At 49.5% G+C, this 26,257-nt stretch overlaps 2 protein-coding genes across 3 annotated transcripts in view; both read right to left on the reverse strand.

Annotated features, from left to right (window-relative positions):
• TESMIN (testis expressed metallothionein like protein) overlaps nucleotides 1–19,448 on the reverse strand; it is a 44,820-nt gene extending 25,372 nt beyond the window's left edge. The window contains exons 1-5 of the mRNA XM_019654654.1: nucleotides 18,961–19,448; nucleotides 16,651–16,809; nucleotides 14,144–14,264; nucleotides 12,264–12,340; nucleotides 7,580–7,671 (exon numbers count right to left, since the gene is read on the reverse strand). Of these exons, the coding sequence (XP_019510199.1) occupies nucleotides 7,580–7,671; nucleotides 12,264–12,340; nucleotides 14,144–14,264; nucleotides 16,651–16,809; nucleotides 18,961–19,446 (935 nt within the window). The 5' untranslated portion in view covers nucleotides 19,447–19,448. The remainder of the gene's footprint in view (nucleotides 1–7,579; nucleotides 7,672–12,263; nucleotides 12,341–14,143; nucleotides 14,265–16,650; nucleotides 16,810–18,960) is intronic.
• Nucleotides 19,449–23,354: 3,906 nt separating this feature from the next.
• Nucleotides 23,355–26,257, reverse strand: part of CPT1A (carnitine palmitoyltransferase 1A) — a 53,775-nt gene continuing 50,872 nt past the window's right edge. For both annotated transcript variants that reach the window (XM_019654700.1, XM_019654699.1), the window contains exon 19: nucleotides 23,355–25,543. In XM_019654700.1, the coding sequence (XP_019510245.1) occupies nucleotides 25,457–25,543 (87 nt within the window). In that variant the 3' untranslated portion in view covers nucleotides 23,355–25,456. The remainder of the gene's footprint in view (nucleotides 25,544–26,257) is intronic.

Genomic DNA, 26,257 nt, shown 5'->3' on the forward strand with positions numbered 1-26,257 from the left:
CTGATCTGCCTCGCCCGGGAAGAGCGCAATGATGGTGCCAACTTGGGCCAGTGAAGCAACATCCTCCACAACTAGACTGAAGAACAAAACGACAGCGGCTTGTCTGTTCCCCTTCCCCCAATTCCCCAGCACTGCTCCCATCCCCCAACTCCCCAATAAAAATCTTTAAAAAAATTTTTTTTAAATGTAGATAATACAACTGCTCCCAACAAATCTCACCCAATATCCCAGCAAAAACAGAATTGGGGGTGGTGACTGGTTAATTCAGTTAGTTAGAGCGTGGTGCTGATAACACCAGGGTTGCTGGTTCGATCCCCGCATGGGCCACTGTGAGCTGCGCCCTCCCTAAAAAAGAGTCAACTATGCCACTGTAGCATGAAACCAACGACCATGGCTGTTCCACAATAAAACTAACTAACTAAATTAAATAAATAAATAAATAACGGAATTGGAATGGAGGGTGCTTAAAAACCCGAGTTGGCATTTGTTTAATCAATATATGAAAGGGCCAATTAAAACTGTCCTGAAAAAATCTATACTCATAACATAGAACCTATTCCACATGAAATGTCCACCTACTGAAAAGGGTTCCTGTCACTCTATGAAATTGCGCCAAAGGGTCATAATTTAAGACTCGTGATGCTGCCTAGATCAGAAAAGGTCCTGCTACAAAAGTGTTTCACAAGCAATGCTCTCACAAACTGATCATGAAGCAAATCAATGTTTAAAATGCATAAAAACGATTAAGGCATATCCAACAGTGATGAGAAGGTAGAAAAATCTTAAATCATTTTCAATAATCAATACATTTTCAATAAAATAATCACAAGACATTTATCTACCTTTTTACTGAGTTTACATCAACACCATTTTAATTACACAGATTATTTTTATCATTTAAAATAATTCTCCACGTTTTATGGCTAATGGAACAACAAAAGCTGAAGCGTCTTATTTAAAGTTTCCATGGTAACCAGGGGCGGGGCTACAGCGGGAGGCTGGCTCTGCCTCTCTCCGAGGAGGAAGGAGGAGGCAGATGAGCGCAGAGGTGGCGCCCTCGCCTCCCACAGCAGGAAGGCAGGGGAGTGTGGAGAAGTGGAGGCGAGCCCCGGGGAGCCGGACCGGGAAGCCAGTACAAGGAAGCTGCTGGGGACCAGTTCGGGGACCAGTTCAGGGCCGAGGAGAGGTGGAGCGGGTACTAATACCTCCCACTGTGATCCCACCAATAGTCATCAAGGAATCACTTGGATTTTTTAAGAAAAGACAGTAACGTGTTTTTCTCTTTCTTAATGGCCCATCAGTAGAAATCCCTCTTGACCTTTATCCAGTAGAGACTTCCAATAAAATAGGACAAACACACCCTAAGGAAATTATGTCTCATTGCCTTGAGAACATGACTTAGCTGTGGGCCCCGAAAAGCCAAAGAAAACCAAAAGCTGTTAATGGTGACCACACCACGCTCGCTAGTGAGGCCAGCCCGGCGAATGCACTCCTACCACTAGCTCCTGTGCCAGAGGCACACACGGAGCGACAAGGTGGTGTCGCCACCGGCACGGGACCTCGCAGGGTGGCTCTGCTCGGGCGAATTTACACAGCCTTTCCAAAACCAGTATTTCCAGAGATAATCAGTTTCTTGGTTGGGCTGACACCAACCAAGCCGTGGGGCGCTGATCAGGATACTGGGTGTTATAATAATTCCTGATGGAAATGCCGTCCCCTTCCCGCGCCCATTGTGCTCACATTCTCCGCGTCCCAGGCCCCTCACTGCCCCGTCTGGAGCTAAATCATCGGAAGACGGCTGCACGCTGAGCATGGAGAGTTCCAGCATAACGAGAGGCTGTCAGGCGCCCCAGCACGCAGCACTTCTCTGGAGAAGGCGGTGCCCATGCTCCCCAGAGACAGTGCCGCCTTCTCCGGGACAGCACACACACTCTCAGCCTCCTTCTCCATTGTTGCAACGCTGACCAAGCCCCTGTGATTTCTTTCTTTCCTATGTCATCACTGATTAGCCTGGAAAGCTGCTTCGTTCAAGGTAAGAAGCTCTCTTTGGCCTTCCATTGTGAGATAATGAATAGGTTAAACCCTTCTTGGATGCTCATCTGACTTCCTTAGGGGTCACCTCACTTTGTCCCCAGGTATAGCCTACACCTTGCTCAGGCTTCACAGGTTATGCCCCGGGCCCCAGACCCAGCCAGCAGCTCTGCAGCCCCCGTGCACAGGGCCCAATCCCCTCCTGGCTCTGTCCGCTCTAGACACCACCACCTCGTCCTCCATCGCGTAAGAAGTTTCCATCTGGGCAGGCCACTCTGGCTTGACAATGTCACATGGTCCAGGCCTTTCCCTCCGCTGTCCTTCTTCTTCCTCATCCCGAGCTGCATTGTCTGTCCCTGATCAGTCGTCTCATGGCGGTTCTAACATTCAGAGAGGCACACAGCTTGCCTCCCCAGGCTAAACCAGTGACAGCTCACGTGTTTGCAGACAGTCAACCCTAGATTTCAGCATCACTTGTTTAAAAACCCGTTTTTTCAGTTTTGTTCTGTGAACCAAGTTTCACGGCCTCTGGATTTGTACCCACTTCTGACCCCCTCATCACTGTCCCATCAGTGGGGCTCTCAGGGGCTTCAGCCGCAGCTCTGCAAGGGAAAATCACGTGGAGACTGTGGTTAGGGTGGTTAGATTCTGGGCCTCGGTCGTATTCTCCCCTTCCAACATGGAACTTCAGGCTAGGTGAGCATTTGGGGCAGAACATGAGTGGCCTGTAGCAGGCGCTGCAAGCAGGGTGGACAACACGAACAGCAGAGGCTGCACACGGCAGGGTGGGAAAGGAAGTTCAAGTTCATGGTGGCGATTCAGCCCAGCTTCTATCTTAGCTGTACTCTCCCCACCCCACCCTGGGGCCCAAGATTCTGCTTCACAATCTGCCCCCACCCCCAGGCCTCCTGGAAGGTGGCACCCCTGCGGGTGAATTTTTCTGAGAAAATTCAATATAGAGTAAACGGATTCATCAAACTTTTGAAAACTAGGAAGTGGGACTGTCACAGTTAATGCTGAGCAAGGGTGCCGTGCTTAGTGCTTGTCTGACGTGCTACAGGACGCAAAGCAAAGCCCAGAAAATGACACCACTTCCAATGACAGTGTCCTTTACTAAGTCACTTGGGCAGGGTGACACCAAAACAGTTGACGCGGGTTTGCATGACGCATGGCTTCCACCGGCCACGCCGGGAGCCTGCACACTGCTTGCCGTTCGGGTTTGTCTGGGCTCTGCCCCCCTTACTGACTGCTAAACAACCTTATTTCTATTTAGTAATGAAGGATTTGTGGTTACTTACAATTTCAGACACTGGGATTTGATACAGTTACATGTCTTTTTAGAGTTTGTGTTCCATGAACTAAGAGTTACTCTATAAAGATTAAAAAAAAATGTATTCAGATCGTTACTCTTTAAAGAGAGACTTAGCTAAGCATGGGGTGTTTCGGGACAACTACTGAAGGTCTCGCTCGGCACCTGACAGCTTAGGTATTATTTCCAGGTGCCTGATCATGAAATGCCAATTCCAGCCTGCTGCCCAGAGAGCCTGCTGGGGCGTGGGGGGGCCTACTACTCTCCCCTCCCCAGAAAGCCTTCCAAGGGTTTCTTCCCCAGTTCTGCTTAAACCTCTATTGTGTGTGGGGCCCCTCCACCAAATAGCTCTTGGTGGTTTTATTTTTTGTATTTTATAAAACCTGAACACAAACAGGAAGTATGAATTAAAGAGCAATAGCTGATCCAGCGTTCGTATTGCTACAGCACACTAGAGCTGTCGCACTGTCATATTACCAACAACATTAAAGCGTATTTTGAGTGGATCATGTGATCACTGGGGACCCCCCGACCCCCTCCTAGCTTCTCTTTTGAGAATTAGTCCAGAAGCCACCTTCAGGGGCATCAGAGGACAAACATGTCCTGGCTGCTGGGTTAGAAGTCGGGGAAAGTTCCCAAGCATTGCTTGGAAATGCTGCTCACTGAGGGAGCTCCGGATAGTGGTCGTGTGTGGGGTTTGCTAGGTTATGGAGAGAAGCAGAGGCACATGTTCAGAAGCACCCGTGATAAGGGCTCTCCCCGGGTGTGCGTGGCCACGTCATCGTGCGGTGTGCCCTGGTGATGACGTGTGCGGGCCGCCTTTCTGAAACCAGCGGCTGCTTCCGGGTAAGACACGTCTCAGCCGGGGCCCCCACACCAGTACGTGGCCACACTCGGTGCTGACCAACCTCTCCGGCCACCACACAGAGCACAGGAATTACTCTGGCCCTTTCGCTCTGTGTTATAATAAATACAAGTGCCCTGGAGAGACTGTGCTGGCCGAAGCCCTTTGCCCTGCCTCGCACACCAACCGTCTTGAGTCAGGATGGAGGTCAGAGCTGAGCCCACGCTGCTCTCCACTCTGGCGTGCCTGACTTACGGGCCCTCCGCCACAGCTCTCACCGTCTGTTTCTGTTGAGTTGACACCCCCTCCCCGCCCCTCAGAAAAGCTAATGGTACCCAGTTCATGTACAAGCTGCTAATTGCTACTTCTTCTGGAGAGGTCTCTTATTATTTTTAACATAATGTCTTCAAACTGTGTCACTGACGCTGTATTGATTTATTACTCTAGTTCCGTTTTCCCTTTATAGATAGGAGACTTACAACTTCTGCCCTCGTGGGTGCCCAGAGGTGGCAGGTGTGGCTGGCTGCCCTGTGGCCCACCCACCGTGGACCAGAAGTGAGCTGTTAGGGGAGAGCGTGTAGACAACTACTCACTGCCCGGCCCTGGGCCCTCGCAGACCTGCCCCTGACCAGCGGGACTAAAGCTCCTTTAAGAACTGGGTAGGGGCACGCGGAACATCCCAGTGCTGACCTGCTCTGATGTGGAAGGAGAGAGTACAATTCAGTGAGTACCGACAGTGTCAGCAAGATGTCAGCAGGCATTTACTAAGGGACATCATGTGGCCAGAACTGGGGTAAGTGCTTCAAGGGACGCCAAAAAATACACACTTTTTAATTCACAGCGCCCGTCCTGGAGGAACCCACCAAGTAACTGCGGACACGCAATGCACACAATCGAAACATTAGAGAATGGAAGATAGTATATAATCAACGGTTACATGGCTTGATCCTGACTGCAAATGGTATAAAATTCAGACACAGAATAGTTTCTAGAAAGAAGAAGTTAAAACAGAACAAAATACTTGTGAAGGAAGTAAAACCTGACTTCAACTTTTAGGGCTGTGAGGTTTTCCATTATTGGTCAAAAGGACGTTTCAGTTGAAATAACAGTACAAAGACATCACATTTGGAATGAGCACAGTGTGGTGAAGGGACAGTAGGGGACACTCCGGCTGTACTGGAAGCTACCGGGAAAACACGTCCATGGCTGTAACGACATTTGACTACCTCTTATGCCAATCTGAAAACTGCAGAGTTGGACGAGAGTTGGACAACTCTGCCTCAGAAAAGCATTGCAAACGAACTGCTCCACAATGAGTCAGGGCCTCATCTTTAAGAAAAAAACGTCCAGAGAGCAGAATCTTGAATATCCTTTATTATAATCTTCATTATATTACCAAAAACAGCATCAATGATGCATCAGAATTCACATTAACACCTGATTATCAGGTTATTAAAGCTATAGAGGGGAACAGGACATGGATTTTTATTATTAATGTGATAAGCTAGTTAATAAGTTAGCCACTTGACCACGTGACTCTGAGGACCGATGACCGGGTGAATTCACCCCGTGGCCCGCCGGCCAGAGGCGCGAGTCGACCTGCTCCTATGCCATCTACTAGGCTAGACACGCTTGAGCCACGTGGTGCTGACAGCGTTCCCCTCCGATGTCTTTAGACCTAGTCGGGCCTTGCTGTCTTGTGGAAGGAGTCAGAAAGGAAGCTAGTGAAGCACCTAAGCAGGTGACGAGGCTCAGCGAGTCAGCTGTGGTCGGGACCCACACAGAATGAAACGAGCGGCAAGCAGCCTCCCGACTGCTGCTTCCCACAAACAGCAAGTCAGCGGGGACTGCAGACCATCAGTGCTGGCCATGTTGAATACAAAATAACCAGGGCTGATTCTGCGCACCGACATCAATCAAGTAATTATTTGCTGCAAAAAAAATGCAAATACCAAGCTCATGCTGTTCCTGGCACATCATTTATAACAGAAAAATCTTTTAGGACCTGCATAATTACTTCAAAATAAAGAAAAATATGTGACTGATCGAGAAAACCCAGGGTAGGCTGGAAGAGGGGCAGGGGATGAGGGGTGGGAGAAGCAGTGGAAACGCCTTGGTGGCCTCGGAGCGTGGTGGCTGTGACAGCACAATACAGCTTAGGAGCCCAGTTCCCGCCAGGCCAGCATTCTGGACACACTAATGCACACGGCCAGGTGCTCCCAGGTTACAAGAAGATAAAGTGACCGTGACATCTCAGGTCGTGCTGCAGACCCAAAACTGGAATGCTACCAGCAGAGCCTACAAGTTGCTTCCGTGGTTTTGTCTGGCCCAGAAATGTTGAGGCCAGTTACAATCACGGCAACCACATCCCCTCAGAGCCTTCGCACCCAGACAATGGAGCGGGGAGAATGGCTCCACAGGCTCGCTGCATTCAATGAACAGAAAGTCGGCAGCGGACATGGGCAGCGTCACAGCCAGCAGAAGGAGCGACTGCTAAAACAGAAGCAGCAAATCACATGAGCCACCAACACTCTACAGTGACAGTGCAGAGGGGAATGTCCCTGAATCCGGACGCCCCCAGGACTCCGCAGTGCAGTGCTCACTTAGCCTGTCTGCCGCCCGAGCGTGGCTGTCTGCCAGCAGGCAGAGCGCGGCAGGAGCCCCGGAGCTCTAGAGGCCATGCCCACAGTCCGTAACCTCCTTGGTCTGGTTTCCTCCAGGCCCTGGGATGTACACTGCACAGACTGAGCGCCAAAAAGCTCTGGGGAGCAGGAGCAGAATCATCTCCAGAACCAACAAAGGGCTCAACGAGTGGGAAGGGCTGTCCCGTCCACTGTTAGCACACGAGTGTTAGCTCCACGGAGAGTTTCAACCAGAGTGGTTAGTTTAATTAGTTACAATCACAGGCACCGCTGTACAATGAACAAAGGTCCCAGGTGAGCGGGTGCCAGGTAAGCACCTGGAGACCGGGTGCCCCGGCCGGCACCTGTCCGAGCGCGTGTGCGGACCTCGCAGGGCGGGCACACTAAGACGACCACCGATGTGAGGCCACTGCCACGCCGTTACTTTTACTTACACTCATGACAGCAAAATAGAAACAGGACAGCTCGTGTCAACCAATGTGAAACCAAGGCCGAGCTGTGAACGGCAGTGAGCCTCTGAGACCCTGACACTGGACAGCAGACAGAGCGGGAGCCCTGCCAACAACGGCCAGACAGACATGCACAGGGACACTGCTGTGGCACTGCTAGTGGCACTGCTCAACGCAGGGTCTTTTCGGAGTCACGAGGTTACAGGTAAAGCTAATTGTATAACTTAGAAGAAAATCACAAACGTACCCAAGAGCCTCTTAAACTCTTATTAAAGTAAGCGACAACAGTCACTTTGATCCTTACCCAGCCAAAGCGATTTTGGGTGGTCCTGGAAGAGCCGATCCCGAGGTGAAAGAAGGCCCGTTGACTATGGACGGTAAAGCTCCGTTGTCCAGCTGTATAAAGTCAAGGCAAGCAAACACCGAATTAGCCCATGTGTTACATGCTTCAGCCAGCCAGCCCCTCGGTGCAGACAAAAGGAGCCCTTTCCTTCCACAGTGTTACAACATGTGGGCCTTGTCACCACGATGATTCCTCTAACCCCTGAGCAGGCTCCAGCTGGGGCTGTGCAGGGCAGGCCGGGGCCCTGGCCATGGGGGTGCGGACGGGCAAAGAGGGAAACGGGTCACGGATGCTGGGCCAGGCCACCGAGGACCTGGCAAGTGATCCACACAGCCATCGGTCGGCTGGCCAGGAACATTGTCACGGTAAGCTTTTTCATTTTTATGAATGACAAATTGTGAAGTAAATTCAATTATAAATTTCTGTAAGTAAAAATATCCTTTATTATTATACCCTGTGTATAACATAAGAGATCTTGACATCTGAAGTCTCATTAGCAACCACTACTTTCTCATCTATTCAAAAAAACCCTATTTTGTAGTCAGTTTTAACAAATTCGAAAGCAATGTCATAACCCCTGGGTTGCCCACGTCCTTTGCTTTGGTGGTTCTCATGCGTCTTCTCTGTACCACTCAGCGGCATGGCTCACAGACAGACGGCAGTCCCGGGGAAAGGGAAGGGCAGCGAAATCACCACTGACCTAACTGTCTTCTTATCAGAAGTTTGAAGAATTAAAAATATTGGGTAAGTTTAATTTTGAGAGTATTTGTATATATCACAGTTAACCATCCTATCCTTGTCCTGCTCTCCCCCGAAAACTTAAAAATTCCCCTGAAATTTAAAAATAAGGTTTATTTAAGAAGTATGGTCTGGGAAAAATACCATTTTATTCATCCTCCTCATCTTCTCTCTTCCTCCTCTTTTTAAATTGTGTGTAGTCACTGCCAGTTGGTGCTCGAGGACACCAAGAAAGCGCCCTGGACCAACTCCTCCTGTGCAGATGCCTGGAGCTGCCTGGGGCCTCACCCCAGGGCCCCCACCTCTCTGGTCTGACCAAGAGCTGGGCTTCTCTCGTCTCGCTCACTTCACAGGAGGGAAGTGTCCACAATTACTCCAGCCACCGTTTCTTTCACAGTCACCAGAAACCGACTTGTTGGGCCCATGTCTCCATGTGGCGGTCCAAAGAGCTTTGATTCTTTTGGAGAAAGGATCTCGCAGTTCTCAGAGCCGAGGCAATTCTTTGCATAAAGTAGGAACAATGCACTTTGTTTATTGAGTCCCAAAGTCAAGCAGAGAAAGCGAGCCATCTTCTAGGTACTACGTAGGTGGTACTGCCAGGGCAGCTTTGTGCTAGAATCCAGGCTTTGCTTCTGCTGAGTGTGGCCACCCGGGGGTGACAGAAGTGAACCCTGAGGCAGACTCTGGTCATGTCACCTGGGCATCTAGCTGAAATGCAGGTTCTGCCCAGCGAGTCTGGGGCAGGCCCCACAGCCTCATTTCTTAGTAGCTCCCAGGCAGTGCTCATGCCCCAGGTCCACGCACCACACTGAGTAGTGAGGCTCTGAAGAGCATGCTAGGTCTGACAATTAAGTTCGCGCACTTATAGCAGCGATGTTGTAACCTTTTTTTGATATCAGAGGGATCACTCATTATGACTTTGTACCAAATGGACAGACAGTTAACCAAGTTTACTATTTGGAAGTGCTGAAAAGGCTGCATGAAAAAGTTAGACGACCTGAACTTTTCACCAACAAGTCATGGCTCTTGCATCACGACAATGCACCAGCTCACATGGCACTGTCTGTGAGGGAGTTTTTAGCCAGTAAACAAGTAACTGTATTGGAACACTCTCCTACTCACCTGATCTGGCCTCCAATGACTTCTTTCTTTACCTGAAGATAAAGGAAATATTGAAAGGAAGACATTTTGATGACATTCAGGACATCAAGGGTAATGCGATGACAGCTCTAATGGCCATTCCAGAAAAAGAGTTCCCAAATTGCTTTGAAGGGTGGACTAGGCGCTGGCGTTGGTGCATAGCTTCCCAAGGGGAGTACTTCAAAGGTGACCGTAGTGATATTCAGCAATGAGGTATGTAGCACTTTTTCTAGGATGAGTTCACGAACTTAATTCTCAGACCTCTTACAGAACTGGGGGTTTGGCAAGGAAGCAGGGTCCTAGGGATGCAGCACATGCACTGATAAAGTAATGGTCCCCAGGTCCATACACTGGAGAGGAAGCTGGAGACAAGAACAAACACAGCCAAGGCGAGATGGGGAGGAGGCTGTGGTTTGAAGGGGCATTTCTAGAGCAAGGCCTTAGAGGCGGGAAGGCAGGGCCGGTGTGCGCCTTTCTGAGCGGGGCTGACACAGCAAAGCAAGCAGGGCAGGTGCAGGGAGGAGGCGCGCAGGGGCCAGGAACCCAGGCTCCTCGGCAGGTACCCCCAGCACTGCGGTTTAGACTTGTCCGTCTCCTGCACTGATAAGTATCTCTCCCCTCCTGGCCAATGCATCATTTGAGAACTATGTATGTACTCAACAGATATTTTACTCTATTTACGCCCACTGCCTCCGAGATCTCCTCGAGTCTCGTGGTTGAAATACCACCTGTATGCTGATGACCTCATTCCTCTAGCCCAGAACTTCCTCACTCTGAACTCTGACCCCTACATGACATCATCACTTGGCTGTCTGAGAGACATCTCAAGTTTAAAAATATTGAATATACTGAACTCTTGGTCTCCCTCACATAACTTGCAGTGTCTCATCTTTCTTGATGGACACTCCGTCCTCCCATGCGTCCAGGCTGAACATCTGGGGGCCGTCCTGGACTCCCCTTTCTCTCACATCCCACATCCAGCCCATCAGCAAACCCGGTTGGCTCAGCCTTCAAAGCATCCCAACAAGCAATCTGTCACCACTGGCCTGAGCCACCCTCAGACAGAGGTTTGCCCCCTTTCCCCGTGCCCCTCCTCCGTGCCAGCCCCATTTCAGGCAGATGGAAAGCCACAGTCCTTCCACCACCTCTGACTCCCCCAATTCCATCCTCCCGCTCACTCCATCCCAGCCCCACAGGCCTCCTCGCTGTCTCCACAGCATGTGTGACCCTGTGCTGCACTGTCCCCATGCCTGGAATCTTCTTCCCCGTGATAGTCTCATGGCTCACTCCCTCCTCTCTTTCAAGATTGCACTCAAGGGCCAGCCAAGTGGCTCAGTTGGTTAATAGCTTGCTCAAGAGTGCGAGCTCTGAGCAACAGCATTGCCAGTTCGATTCCCACATGGGCCAGTGAGCTGCGCCTGAGCTGAGCTGCTGCTGAGCTGTCAACAGGTGGCAGGATGGCTCAGCTGGTGAGAGCACATGCTCCTAACAACAAGATTGCCTGTTCGGTGGTGGGTTATGCCCGCCCACAACTAAGACTGAACTCAGCACCTTGAGCTGAGCTGCCGCCCAGATGGCTCAGTGGATAGAGCGTGGGCTCTTAACAACAAGGCTGCCGGTTGGACTCCCATATGGGATGGTGGCTATGCCCACACACAACTAAGAATGACCATGGCACCTTGAGCTGAGCAGCTGCGAGCTGCCGATGGGCAGCTGGATGGTGACTGGACTTGGAGCTGAGCTTGCTGTGCCCTCCACAACTAAGACTGAAGGACAACAACTTGGCTGTTCCCCTTCCCCAATTCATTCATTCATTCATTCATTCATAAATAAATAAATAAATAAATAAATAAATAAATAAATAAATAAATAAATAAAGTCACTTAAGTGTCACCTTCCCAATGGAGCCAACTGCGTCCGCCCAGTTAAACCTGCCTCTCTCCCCACCAAACCCCGCCCCCGGGGCCCATCCTCTGCTCCCCTAGCCCACTATATAATTTACTTATTAGATTTTCTTATAGTGTGTCTTGCATGCTAAAATGTAAGGGCACAAGGGTAGAGTCATGTGTTTTGTTTTGGGGGTTCACTTAGCACTAGCTTGCTAATGTAACCGAGAGCCCTGCTGAAGGGGGAGCGGTCCCCATGTGTGCCAGGCTTTGCTGCAGATCTCAGGTGACAGAGACAAGTGAGACACCAGATCCCGCTCCTGTGGGGCTGGCATTCCTGGGGGTGGATGCACACAACCAACCAAACCCAAAACACAAGACAGTGATAGTGCTAGGCAGACGGGACAGGATCCGCGACAGTGAGTGGTGTGGACGCTACGGAGTTATATCAAGACTTAGGGAAAAGAGCAAGTTTGTCTTATAATTACATTTAATATTAATATATGCATATTAGCATGTAATCATAAAAGCATTTTAAACTTTAAAAAAGCATTTCCATAACACTGAGGAAGGTAAGGGATAGTCTACAATAGATCAAGTGGGTGGTAAGTGCTGATGGCAGGACCGGGGCCGTAGGGACGCACGAGGCCGCTCCCCAGGGCAAATGTGCCGTCTGGCAGAGGACCTTGGCTGAGACTCACCGTGTTCCTCCCTCAGAGCCTGATACAGTGGGAAGGTGTGCAATCCCTGCTAACTGTTTTCACTGTTGATTTTTAAATGGAGGCTAAATTATATGTCCTGAGTAATTCCAACTTTGACAATTGAAATGTCAAGAGACAATAATGTGCAATTATATTTTTTTTACTCAAACGATGACTTACTTGTTGTGTGACGAGATTTAATTTTGCTGGTACTGGCAGAAACCTCCCCACTAAAGCAGTCACTGGTTTGGGGGCATCTGTAAGGAAGACAATTAAAATTAATTGATACCATATATTGTCCCACTTCCACATGCGCATGGAAAAAAGTACAAAAATGGAGATGTGTCTTGGGATTATCATGTGCAAAGTCGTTTAAACTTATCCTGAGCTCCTGTTTCTATTTTTATTCTATAAAACCTTTTGGGTCAATGTTTTGTTTTGTTTTTTAACTTATTACACCCTACTTAACATGAGCTTCCAGCAATAGTCTATTATGCTAAAAACTGCAGCCTGTGCCCAGGTTCCCAAACTGTGTGTCAAGAGGCCCTGGAGCGCCCAGCTGACTCACCAGGGAGCCACTGGACAATTTGCATTTTCAAAGAAAGCACAGTGACATCTGTTGGACATCATGTGAACTACCTTTGCTTTACCGTGTACTTTTTTCAACTGGATACTAAGTACGCATTCTTTTTTCATCTGGATACTAATTTGTTAGGCTGTAAATACTTATTAGGCTGGCTATTTGGACCAAACTGCTTACCTACTAGAGCTGACAGGTATTTCTTTGGCTTAAGGGTGCATTGAAAAACATTCCTGAGACACAAAGGGCCTGTGAACCTCCGTGTTCATGAGCCCAGTGGAAGGCAAGGTGTGTTTGGTCTCCTGCGTCATCCAGCTGGGCACACTTCCTGCTCCAGGCTTAGGCGTCCTTTGAGTGATGCTACCCTGACACTTAGGTAGCAGGATGCATTTATTTTATGGTGATATTTAATATGTTCACAACATAACAGATATCTGGGCAGGGGATTATATGACAAGGAAATAGACTTGGGAAGCATTATATAAACCTCTCTGTCTATAGCTCTAAAGGCATTAGAATTTGCTGTGCGCCAGGATTAAGGACAAGCCCCTCCCCACCTGTGTAGAGGGTCAGACGCGTTCTGGCTTACAGGGAACGGAGCCAGGAAGCCCACGGCTGGTGTCGTAGGAAAAGGAACTGTCATGGAGGCGTTTAATCTGTCCCTGGATAAGGAGACCGCCTGGATGGAACAGGAGGCACAAGCTCCTTTCTGCCCTGGACTGCGAAGGGCCATGGACATGCCATCTGGGTTTACTGCTGATTTAAACTATCGGCAAGGCCAGTGAGTCACCTGATAGTGAAATATTCTTGTTAACCCAGGAGTTAAAATAACCCAGTGATGTATACAGTCCCCATAGAGATGCCCAGTTTCCAAAAATTGGTGTCTAACTTCTGTAAACACAATCCTCAAAATGCCATTTCGTGTCTCTTTAATCATTCACAAGGCATTTCAGGATAATCAACCACTTATATGTCATTTATTACTATTGTGACAGCTTAAAGAAGTTTCTGAGTAAACGAGTATCAGATAAGTCAGCATTTAATATAGTTATTTCAGAACTCATGGTAATTAAAGCAGTGCGACACTTCTCGTTGTTTACACGAAAATGTTTACACTAAAATTTAGTTTATGCCGCAGCTGAACAGTCCACTGCCCACCCAGTCTGGGACAGGTGGTGTCTCAGCTCAAGCGCCTCCAGCACCCACTTGTTGGTATGCATTGTCACCTGTGAGGACCACAAAGCTCTCTGTAGCTAGTGGAGGTAGAGGACAGCTGTCCAAAGATATGGGATAGTCAATGCAATGTACGTAAATTAGTCCGTAAAGATATTTTTTTCTATTCTTAGCTTACTACTATGGGCTATGATGTTTGCAAATTGCCTAACTGCCTATTTCACTTTTACTCCATATACAAAGCCAAACATGTTCACTTACCAACTTATATATATGAAATAATTGTTTAAATTAATTTACTTTGTACCTGACTGTGGATAATCATTTTGGTCTTGATACTGGGGAACCAAATGGAGTGTTTTCAGCTCTCTTGTGCCAGAATTGTCTATGCACAGCATTTGTGTGCCCCCTTTCAACTGACATATCACCTAAAATGGAAAATAATGATCAGGTTGCATTTTTTAAAAATATCCAGTAATACGAACCAAAATAAAATGGAGTCTGAGAACACAGCTTCAATCTGGAATTACGTTTGAATGGAAAATGGGACACGACAGATCTGTTCTGAGGGCACGCTCTCCGGGGGGACACGCGCAGGCCATGGACAGGGTGCGGGCAGTTCCTGCTCTGCCTTTTCCTGCAGGCTCTGACCGCCAAGGTTTAGGGTGAGGACCAGGTGACTGCACGGAGTGTCCTTCACTGTCCTGCTCCATGGTCTATGTGAGTGGACACTGTGCCAGTCTGCCCAGCCCCCACCCCGTTCAGATCCAGTTACCTCTAAGAAAGACTTCGTCCCCTGACTGTATCTCTGTAACTGGTCACATACTTAGAGTAATCTTTAATTTTAGGATGCTTGTTCTTTCCTGCCACATGCACACATTATTATTTAACATGTGGGGTTTGTTTTTTTTAATGTTTTTACTAATCGGCCATCTTGGACCTTCTCTAACATGTGGGATTTTTTTTATGCTCATTAATCTTATTGTCTACACATACAATTTAGAAAGGTTAATCCAAGAACTAGAAAATTCTAAGAAGCCATGTCAATCTTCCGGGGCCTGACTACCACTCTCAGATCACCTGGTTGGATTCCGACCATAAGAGAACCCTCAGCGAGCCAGGTGAGTCATCAGTCAATCACACCAGTCAAGAGCAGCATGGGTGGAGCCCTGGCTGGGTGCAGGCCTGTCGGAAGCATGGTATAAAGGCAAGGAAAGGCATGGTATAAAGGCCGTGCTTTCTGGCCACACACAGCTTCCAATTCCAATGGTAAAACCACAAATACCCACAGAAGCTGTGGTCTCTGCCTTTAGGTTGCCTTTGGGTTTCTTAGACAGGAAAACCCAGATGAGCATAAGGATCCACGTGCAGTGACCTGCCCACAGGCAGATGATCTGTCCGGCAGTCAAGGTCTCCCAGCTCCTTGGGACCTGTGTGCACGGGAACCGGCGTGCAGGCACCGGGGAGATTTGTCCCAGGTAACACTCTCTATTTGGGGTACCTGTGTAACCTCGCTTCTTCTCCGCCTGCTGGCGGATCACTACCCCTCTGACAGCTGCCACCAGAGACTCCCCAGTCCGTAAGTCTCCATAAACCTGTCTGGCACAGCCACCTGGTGCGTTCTTTGGGCTGCGGCTTCTCAGGCACAGATCTTGGGACAACTCGGACTCAGTCCAGACGTGAAGTTACCAAAATGACACATGTGCAGCCTGTGTTAAGCAGCGGCTGCTGAGCACTGCGTCCTACCTTCAGCTCATCCTGACATGGATAAGAGACCAGCATTCATGTTTGACTGGAATTTTATTTGTATTTGGAGGATGAAATTATACCCTCCCCCCCCATATATACATACACACCCGCAACTGAAAGGCTCAGAGTGGGCTCTCCAGGCCCGTCTCCTGCCCTTCCTGGAAGTGTGCTAACATCACTCAGTGGTCTGGTGTAACTGAAAGCGGTCTCATCCAGCTCGCCTGGGTCCCGCGTCCTGGAAAAGCTTTGCTCTCAGAGCAGAGCCGTAAGCAGAGGCGAGTCCAGGCATATGCCACAGCTAAGCCAAGTTCACAGTGAGCTCATTTTCAACTATTTCCCAGCCAAGTGCGTGCCTTAGAGCAAAGGCCTCCTTGCTCAGGATAAAAGCTGCTTCAGGAAAAGCAATCTGGGTTCTTTGCTAAAGGAAGGCTTCGCGGCCAGACTCCAGGGCTCCCTGCTTCCCAGGCCTCACTGCTCAGACCTGGAGTCCAGCATGCATTACTTACAAGCACACTAGTAACATCTCTATTCTCTTATCATTAAAATGGAGATCAAGATAATGCCTACCCTACAGAGCTGATAAGAGGATTACAAATGTGCAGCAACGTCCCATAAGCCACAGATGTCCGTGATGACCTCTCCTATCCGAGTGTTACTTGGTGTTACTAGGAATTTGGGGGCAGCCTCTGGCCTACAGCCACAGGGCCACATCTACCCTCCCACCGCCAGGCCAAACCACACGCTCTGCTGCCTGCCCATCCCTGGGCCGACCTGGGTCTGTTCTGACTGATGTGATTTGTGGCTACCATCTTATAAAACACAGCAAGGTCCTAATCTTTGCTTGATTTGCTAAGACCAAGTAGAAATGAGGATCTTGGAGGTGAAAGGACTATTAGAAAGGCTCTGATTATGTCACTCTTGAGAGATGAGACAACCAAAATGTGATTCACCATTTAAGCCGAATGAAAAACAATGCCTGAAATACCCATTGCTGCTGACTTAGCAACAATGAGGGTGAAACAGTAACACAGTGTCAGTCAGTCACATTTCCTTTGGCGTAATTACCATTGGGTTCAAGTCCTTCTTATGAGAGCAGCCCGAGGCCTCCTCTGCTTCCTGGGATGATGGGAACTTGCAAGACGGTTCCTGGGCAAGATGGCTTTGCTGACTTGCTTCCTCCGGATTGTTACTGATAATCGTGCCACCTCCTTCCTTTAGTTCAACCTTAAAAAGCAACCGTTGAGAAGTCACGTTGTGGACACTGGGTTTGGCAGGTGCATAATATAGAAACTCTCTGTAGAAGCTCCATTTTTAAAGCAAAGGGCACCCTCACCCTCAGAGCCTCTCTTCCTCACTGTTACTCTCCCCACCATGGCAACAAGTCACCTGACAAGCCTCGCTGGGGACTGAGGACCTCGAGGACCAAAGTCATCTGCCCACGAGGTGTGCAGATGTGCTCTCGATGTGGTGCTTGTGTTGTTGCAAAGATCCGGGATAAGTAACTGAAAAGGTTCCCCGGCAGGTCCCCTGGGGCTGCTCGAGGCCCTGCTCCAACAGCCCTGGTAGTCTTCTGGGGCCTTCCCAACCACCCGCGGAGGTGCCAGCCCTGCATCACTGCTCTTAGAGCATGCTCATTGGGGCAAATGAAATGTCCTGGTCCATTATTTGCTTCCTCCTCAAGAAGCCTGGAATCCCCACTGATGTTTAGTAACACTTAGAATGTAACTTAGAAGGTGTTGGTAGTAATATTTATAACAGTAGCGCTTTCCTGACTGAATAGGACAATAATCAATATGAAGCAGCAAGGGTAGGGAACTACCAACTGCCAACTTTGTTTTGAAGAGTCCTCTGCAACAACTGTTAACTCAATGGCACAGCAGCAAAATTACCAAAAAACTGGGAGCAATGCCGATCATATTACTAAAAATCAACAGAATTAAAGGGAAATAAAAACCCCAAAAGGTCTCAGTTAAAAAAATTACCATCACAACTGAGGGTGTGAAAATTGGGGTGCTTTTTAAATTTGATAAGACTGGAAGGAGGATTGAAAAACCAGTCAACCCACACTATGCATCGTCCCTCGCCCTCCTTAACCTCCCACCTGCCCAGCTGCCTGTTACAGAGCATAGGTGAGTCCTTTTAAAAAGACAGTGCTTTGATGGGAGCCATGCTAGCATGTGGCAGAAGGTGCCAGGACATGTCGGGCCTGGCAGCAGATGGACAGCCTGACATTTGAAGCCACCTGAGCAGGTTCTGAGGAAGACCCCTGCACTGGTGAAGGCTGGGGGGACCAGTTGCGCTCTGTGGTTCTCCTCTATCAAATGGAGAGGCTGGCAGGGGCCCCAGCCTTTTCTTTACATTAAGGAGCCGTGATTGCGCTCAAAGGAAACCAGGAAGCAGGAATCCAAGATCCCACCGCTGTGGCTCATATATACCAAGTCAGACCCCGGCCGCCTCAACATCACCTCAAAAGGTTCCACAAAGGCATCATTTATGCTTATTAGAATGATTCTGTGGTTGAGTCGTCTAGTTTTCCCAACTAGATCCCTTAGGGATCCAGCATGCATTTCCTTGGGATCCTTTGCTTCCATTAAAAATGGAATTGTAGGGCCGGCCGAGTGGCTCAGTTGGTTAAGAGCTCGCTCAAGAGTTTGAGCTCTGAGCAACAGCAGTTCGAGTCCCGGCCCGAGCTGAGCAGCCGCTGAGCTGCCAACAGGTGGCAGGATGGCTCAGCTAAAAAAAAAAAAGGAATTGTTTCATTTCAGCAAGAACAAAGCAGAAAATGACCAGTGCTTTTTCATAGTAATGGAGAGGGTAGTTAGCTGAGGACGAGCAAGAATGCGCTCTGACTTCTATTACACGTACTTGGAGAACCATCACCGAGTAGCAGAGGGGAGCTCTAACATGTTGATTTCAAGGCTCACCAAACACCAGTGTTAGCTGTGGGTTACAAGCCTTACAAATCGTAAGGGGAAAAAATTAAATACAAGAACACGAGAACCCAATGACACTGCATTTGTCTTCACAGACACTAGTTACTCCAACATAAACAGGAATCCTTTCCTAAAGCCGGGAGAGCAGTCGGGTAGGGTTAACGTGCTTGCTTGCTGTCTGCAGTCTGCAGGGCTTAGGCCAGGTTTGAACCAGGGACCCAGGACATAATTCGCCTCCAGGTAGAATGGCTTGGCAGGCGATGTATCTCTAATTACAAAGGGAGGGATGCACCCTGTTTGGAATGTGTGACATCCAACCAGGGATGCTAGTGGCACAGGAAAATCGCTTGTGGAGGGGGACCCCGGCGTAGACAGCAGGCTCACGTCCCTACTTGGGGAGGGGTGAAGCGGGTACTGTGCCTGTTTCCCACACGGATCTTACTGGAATCACCCGGACACCGGAGTGGGCGGCTCCTTCCCGGGCCCAGGCGCCCAGGGGCACCACGGCAGGACTTCTGTGAGGGGTCAGCAGGGAGGACAAGAAGTGCAAGTTGTAGGCTTGCTGCGGCGGCGGCGGCGGCGGGGCGGCGGGAAGAACCGCGTCCTCTAGGGCGTTGAGCTCGGGGAGACTCGGATACTCCCCGAACAATTCCTCCTCGTTTTCATCCCCCAGGAGCTCGACATTGACTTTATTATTGCAGTTCACGTTTAGCGGGGGGTTGAACGCGTGCAGGAGGGGCTCTTTTGGGTCCGCGGGGCTCAGGTATGCGTCTTGTAACACGTGGAACTCCTCTTCCTCGGCCGTCACCGCCACCGGGGCTTTCAGCGGCATGTCTTCGGAAACAAACCGACCCTCCGCGCCGAACAGGTCTTGCACGATCTCATCCTCCGGACTCGACATTCCGTCAAGCAGGGTGGCTTCTTCCATGGCCCCTGACCGGACCTCGGGCGGGGCATCACCTAGCGCCCTGCTCCAGGCCGGATCGGCGTCGAGCTGCGCACCTGCGAAGACGCAGCCAGGTGAAGCGGGCGCCGCCCCCACCCCGGCCCACCGGCTGAGGGGGAGGGGTCCTGCTGTTTCCGAGGGGCCGGACAGGGAGCCCCACTGCCCTCCACGGCCTACCGGAGGGCCCTGCCGCTCGCCACAAGCTGACCAGAGGGTCCCACCCCCCCACAAGCCGACCAGAGGGTCCCGCCCCCCCACGAGCCGACCAGAGGGTTCCGACCACCCTACACAAGCCGACCAGAGGGTCCCAGCCCCCCACGAGCCGACCAGAGGGTCCCGGCCTCCCCCCACGAGCCGACCAGAGGGTTCCGACCACCCTACACAAGCCGACCAGAGGGTCCCAGCCCCCCACGAGCCGACCAGAGGGTCCCGGCCTCCCCCCACGAGCCGACCAGAGGGTCCCGGCCCCCCCAAACAAGCCGACCAGAGGGTCCCGCCGCCCCCGAGATGCTGACCAGCGGTTCCCACTGTCCCCTCAATGATGAGGGCTCACAGTCTCTCTTCCCGCCTGCAGTCCAGAGACCGGGCCCGGGGCCAAGGGGAGACCAGACGGCGGCTGGGGTCTCAGGAGCCGAAGGGGTGCTGCGTCAGGCCTCGTCAGAGGGGCCTGCCTGGGGCTTCTGCAGGACCCAGCGCAGGTGCGGCAGTTAACGGTTGGGGAGTGGGCGGGGCCGGGTTGAGGGGCCCGCGGGCGGGGAGGGGCGCGCGAGGGTGGGTGGGACAAGAGCCGGGCGGGGTCGAGGAGTGTGAGGGGGTCGCAGGCAGGAGTGTGAGAAGCACTCGGAGGAGGCGGGGCCGGTGACAGGGGGGCGGGGCGCGGAGAACAACTGCTCTGCAGGGGCCGGCTGTTGCGTGGAGATGGACAGGGAAGAACACTCCCGGGCTCAGCAGCTCCAGGCTCAGGTGGGGAAACTGAAGCCCCAGCACAGCTGGTGGGGCTCCGTAGCTTGACTTCTGACCTTAGTCTTTAAAATAGACTTGCTCTGCTCCCAAGCTCCACGAGACACTACCAACCAGGGAGCTCTGTGGCTAGACGGAGGGCCAGGGACTTGCTCAGGCATATTCCCAGCCAAGTATGCGCCTCACATCCCTGGTGCAGGAGCTTGGGATGCGTCACTGAAAGCTGGGTGTTCCTAGTCAAATATAAGCAACCCAAAATTGGGCCAGCTGAGTGGCTCAGTTAGTTAATTAAGAGCGTGAGCTCTGAGCAACAGGGTCACGGGTTCGATTCCCACATGGGCCAGTGAGCTGCAAGCCAGAGCTAAGCTGCCGCTGAACTGGTGGCAGGATGGCTCAGCTGGTGAGAGCACCTGCTCCTAACAACAAGGTTGCCAGTTAGACTCCTGCGTGAGATGGTGGGCTGCACTCTCCCCTCACCCTCACCCCCGCCCTCCAACTAAGATTGAACACGGCACCTTGAGCTGAGCGACTGCAAGCTACCAATGGGAGTCCAGACGACAACTGGGCTTGGGGCTGAGCTAGCTGCGCCTTCTACAACTAAGATTGAAGGACAACTTGGCTGTTCCCCTTCCCCAGTTCCCCAATAAAATCTTTAAAAAAACAACCCAACATTAATGACTGATGTTAAGGGGGAGAGGGAGTTGGTCAAGACCCAGAAGTAACCAGTACAACAAACACTCACGTGACGCACACTTTGGGTGAGGAGTGAGCTAACTCCACCCCTCACAGAAGCAAAGGTAAACACTGTCAAGAAAAGAGGCGAAAGCTTATTTAGGGCGTGGGCCCTGATCTGCCAATCCAACCAAGCAGAGTTGAAAGGTATTCTGGGGAGGGGCATGTACGGAAGGGGGCGGGGCGGGTAACTGTTAACGCTCAAGTATTTTTCATGTATAAGTATTGTTTGGGTAAAATTAAAATGTAAAACATCAGCTTCCTAATCTCATTTTTTAAATTTAATACTTTCCAAACAGTAGTAACCAAGACACGGCAACGCTGTGTACTATTTAGCAGTACATGTTAGCATTCAAGAAGCTCCAAGAAGAAAATAAAAAGTGAACAATAAAAAGAAAATAAATCCCCCCAAAATTATGTGCCGCTGAGAATTTCCAAATTTAAGGCACCGCCTTAAGTGTGCTAGGACTTCCTTATCTGAAAAATTATTCTGAGACATTCAAGTTGAGTTTAAAAGAACATAATATAATTCAAGTATCACCATTGGAATTTTCCTGTCGTGTGAATGGCTTAAAATATAGTCCCGGTAACTAGTTCATTACAAACATATGTGACTGGAAGTCTACTTGGAGAATTCACTTTCTGTCCTTGTGAGCAGGACTCCAGACAAAGCTCTATAGGCTTCTTCACATTAAAACTAGGATAGCTTTTTTCTTTAATTATACAAACGTAAACCCTCCTACTGAAATATTTATATATCACAGATAAAGCTGACATTCCTTTGAGCACCATGCCACTCCCAATCACACAGCCTTTTCCACTGTGTGTGTGTAGATTGCTTTACTCTTCATTTTATGGCTGGAATAATCACATCATGTTGAAATCAGCTGAGTTCAGGGGCCGGGCTGAGTGCAACTTGCGCTTCCCAAACTGTTGGGACCTAGGGCCGGCCGAGTGGCGCGATGGTTAAGAGCTGGCTTGGGACGCCAGAGGACCCCGGTTCGGATCCCACATACGAGGGCCAGTGACACTGCCCTCGGCAGCTAAGATGGTGAACGGCAGCTCGACCTGGGACTGGGCTGCCGTGGGTCTCCGGCGACGGTATAGGCTGCAGCCCCTGCTGTAGTGGGCTGCCATAGGCTACCGTGTGTGGCTGGCAGCCAGTGTGAGCGGCCAGCAGCCGCAGTGAGAAGCCGGCGACTGATCTGCCTCGCCCGGGCAGAGCGCAATGATGGTGCCAACTTGGGCCAGTGAAGCAACATCCTCCACCACTAGACTGAAGAGCAAAAGGACAGCAACTTGTCTGTTCCCCTCCCCGCAATTCCCCAATAAAACCTTTAAAAAAAACCTGTAGGGACCTAGAAGGTAGCTAACATAAATCCAAAAGTCCAAGTATTATAGAAAATAGTGAATAGCCCAAGTGAGTACGTCAGCCCCATTCACATCAGACCTTTACTGGGCAACTCCCATGCATCTGGCATCATGTACCGTGTCCATAGCCACCTGGACACCAAGCCGCATCACCAAGCCGCATCACCAAGCCAGACACAATCAAAATAAAAGCCAGGAACCTCTGTCAACACTTGTTGCTCCTAGACGCCTTTCCAGCCCCACTGATCAGCCAAAGCCAGCTGTCTTGTCATTCAGGTCTCAGCTCAAACCTGTTTCTAAATCAGCCTCCTTCCCCGGCCAGCTCTACTACCCGCCTCCTGCCCAGATCCACCCTCCACGACCCTCTCTTCTGCCTTGGACACTTGAAATCCTTTTACTGGTTCTCTTGGCTCTCTGCCTCCTGTACTGGAATTTGATCTCCATCCATAGTCAGAACCTGGTGGGGTCCCTGCAGTATTCCCAGTACACAGAACAAAACTTAGCACACAGTAGGTGCTTTATGAGAACCTGCGAAAACTAAATTCATGCATTCATCAAACAGATATTTACTGAGCACCTACTATATACCAGGCACTGTTCTAGGCATGGGGTAAGGAAGTGGATGAATAAATGGGTGTACAGTGAAAATCCACAGTGCTACTTAGCAACTTTCCTTCTCAGCCAGGTATAGAAATCCACGGACGTCCACTCTGCCTGACGGGCCTTTCTGCATATTTTGGTTTCTCACCTTTGTCCCAAGGGCCTGAGCTGGTGCCTGACTTACAACCTCCTTATTCACAGGACAAAAAAAGACAGGAACAAAATACTGTGGCAGACTGGGATTAATGGTTTTATTAATGGTAACATTCATACTGCATTTCTAAGATTTACATCCAAAAGAGCATATTGTATTTACATGCAATGGACAGTCCAGGATAACAAATTCAAACCACAGCTCCGTTGACATCCTGGTTTGTTCCAAATTAAATTAAATACATAATACTCTTACCTCTTCCTTTCAACATGTACAGTAAAAACCCACTCTCCCTTCTTTTAAGGAATATAAAAATTGCATTGACAACTGCACTGATTAGCAACAATTACATTTGAAACGTTGAAAACCTGAGAGATAAGCCCAAATATGTTTGAGTGCTAACACGTGTACACTTGAACACTAGGTAATACAGACCGATCAGTGGTCAATCATGCATGATTTAGGTGGCTCTGACAGTGATTGATGGGGCTTGGGTTGGAAGCCACGCCTGCCTGAGGCATAGTGGGCTGTTCCCCCCACACTTCCTGGGCTCCTAGGCACCACAGATGAACAGGAGATATTGTTACTGTGGCTGTTATTTATTTATGCCTGTTTTCATTTCTTCTAGCTTTTAAGAGAGAAAAAAAATTTGGCCCATTCGGGTGGGGTTTTTACATTACAACACAGACATAAATAAAATATGCACGCGCTCATGGCAAGCACCTTCTTTCTTCTCCAACAGCCCAGCCCTGTCTTGTATCACCGGAGTGCAGAACTGTCACGGAGGCAAGCCCGACTCGGACAAAGTGGTCAAAAAAATAAATACACAACTTTTAAATGGACAGCTAAGCTTGTTGTTACAGCCCAGAGACAGTGCGTATTTCACTCCATGATCCTTTATTTTTACATTAAATACTGAAGACGATTCAGTGCATAACTGCTTTTTGGTCCCTCACCCTCTTTCGATAAGGCACTCCCATCTGAAGGGTAGGCTGTGTCAAACCCAGCAGCCCTCACCTGTGACACTTTACTTGGTCACTGAGATGACCCAGTGCACTGTTTCCATCCACCCCCATCGCTTCTGGAAACAGTGGGTCTCCTCTCACCAGGTGGGATTAGAAGCTGCACTCCCTGACCATTTTGAGGTCCCCCTTCCCTTTTCTCAAGTTTTGTTCTTTTCTCAGGGGCAAATGTCAACGCTCTCCTTGTTGTCAGTTTGGGTAGGCAGTACACCTGAGGCACATATTGTATTTTATTCTCCAGGGAATGTTCCAGACACATAATATTTGACCATCATTTCCTCCTTGTTCCCCATTTCTGACCCCACAGTCTGATGGGGGGGCAGGGAGCCAGCAGAACTGCCCTCATAGAACTGGTCTTTCTAGGGGTGGGGGAAGCCACAGGAAAATGCCTATTTGGGGTTATTCCCTCAGGAAATTGAGAAGGGAGCAAAACGCCCACAATTCTACCTAAAGGCTTCCCCAAAAATAAATCTTTCATACGGTCTCCCTTCCATTTTAGGGCCTTCCGTTTTTAAGGCACTGGGTTTTGAAGGCTAGCGAGGTCAGGAAAACTAAAAGACGTGGCAGACATGGAGAGGCAAACACACACGGCCAGATGAGAACAGTTACCCATGGTGACAGAAACGGTTTTCCAAAGCACAACGTCCTGTTAGCGTGTTACATGGGCAGCAGCTATTATCTGTTAACATCTCAGACTCAACGCTTTCCTCTGAACAAAATAGTTCATACTATGCTGATAAAATTAAATGCCCGTGAGTACCAGGTATTCGGTCACCACCAAGGAAGTATGACAGTTCCATTTCCAACACGTGTGAAGTCACAACCCCCGTAATACTTTAATGAGCTCAACAATATTTTTATCCCTTAATAAACCCCAGTTGATGCGAAGACTTTCGGGAGCACTTAATCAAATGTTCCAAAGTTTGGACCCACCTGGAAGGAGGAGGGTTATGCTTCCCGTGGTGGACAGTCTGCTGTTCTAGGAAAAAAAAACAAAAAACAAACAAAAAAAACACCACACCCTTGATGGCAGGAAAACGTCTGAGATTTTTAGAGCAATTTTTCATCCTGAACTACAATCAGGACTCACAGCTATTTGTCATTTGGTTTTTATCAGAAGAGTTCAGGTTCCGTCGCGGCAGCTCTCGCGGGGTCACTTTTTGGAATTGGAGCTGAAGCTGAACAGAGCGAGGATGTCAGTCATTGCTCGTTTCAGGTGCCTCCCGAAGCGATGAGAATCCTTTCATGGGAAAACAAAAAGCAAACACACGTCACAACGTGGCAACTCCCACATGTCGAGCCTTTCCACTTAGAACCTAACTCAAAGAACTAGCACCCCTGTCTGCCAGCGTCCCTAAGCTTCGACGTAATGGCTTAATCCTTGAGTCGCACGTTCAACAGACCTAACAGATCACATGCTGGTGGGGGTGGGTTTTTTTTTTATCTGAAGCGTACCCTAATGTCAATACATTATTACATAAAATGCATTACATGGCACTGGAAATGAACTCCAATCTCCTCTGTTAACAGTGAACTTGGCATTACCTGTCAGGCGATGCACCATGTGGAAAGGAGAGATATGAATGAGGGTTAAGGGTGCCGTGCTCAGAAGGGGGGCACGTGATCCCTCCAGAGAACACTGCAGACCCCTGCTTCGTCACATTTGTGTATTTATCATGTACACACTGACCCTCGCCTACCCTCCAACGTTACACAGTCTGAAAGTCACATGAGCACTCCGACACGGAGTCTTAAAACCACTGCTACAAGCAAACAGACATTTTCAACCACATAAGATAATTTCTTTAAAACTCAGGTAAGAGAATTTTAAAATTCATGAATGTGAATATGTCCAAATCAAGTCAAAGTACATAACTGAACTGAAATTTTCTGTCAACCTAAAGGTATGCTCCCCTCAAAAAAAAGAAAATGGTTGGGCCGGCCGAGTGGTGCA

This window comes from Hipposideros armiger, unplaced genomic scaffold, assembly GCF_001890085.2.
Source record: "Hipposideros armiger isolate ML-2016 unplaced genomic scaffold, ASM189008v1 scaffold_228, whole genome shotgun sequence".
In the NCBI taxonomy this organism is placed as follows: Eukaryota; Metazoa; Chordata; class Mammalia; order Chiroptera; family Hipposideridae; genus Hipposideros; species Hipposideros armiger.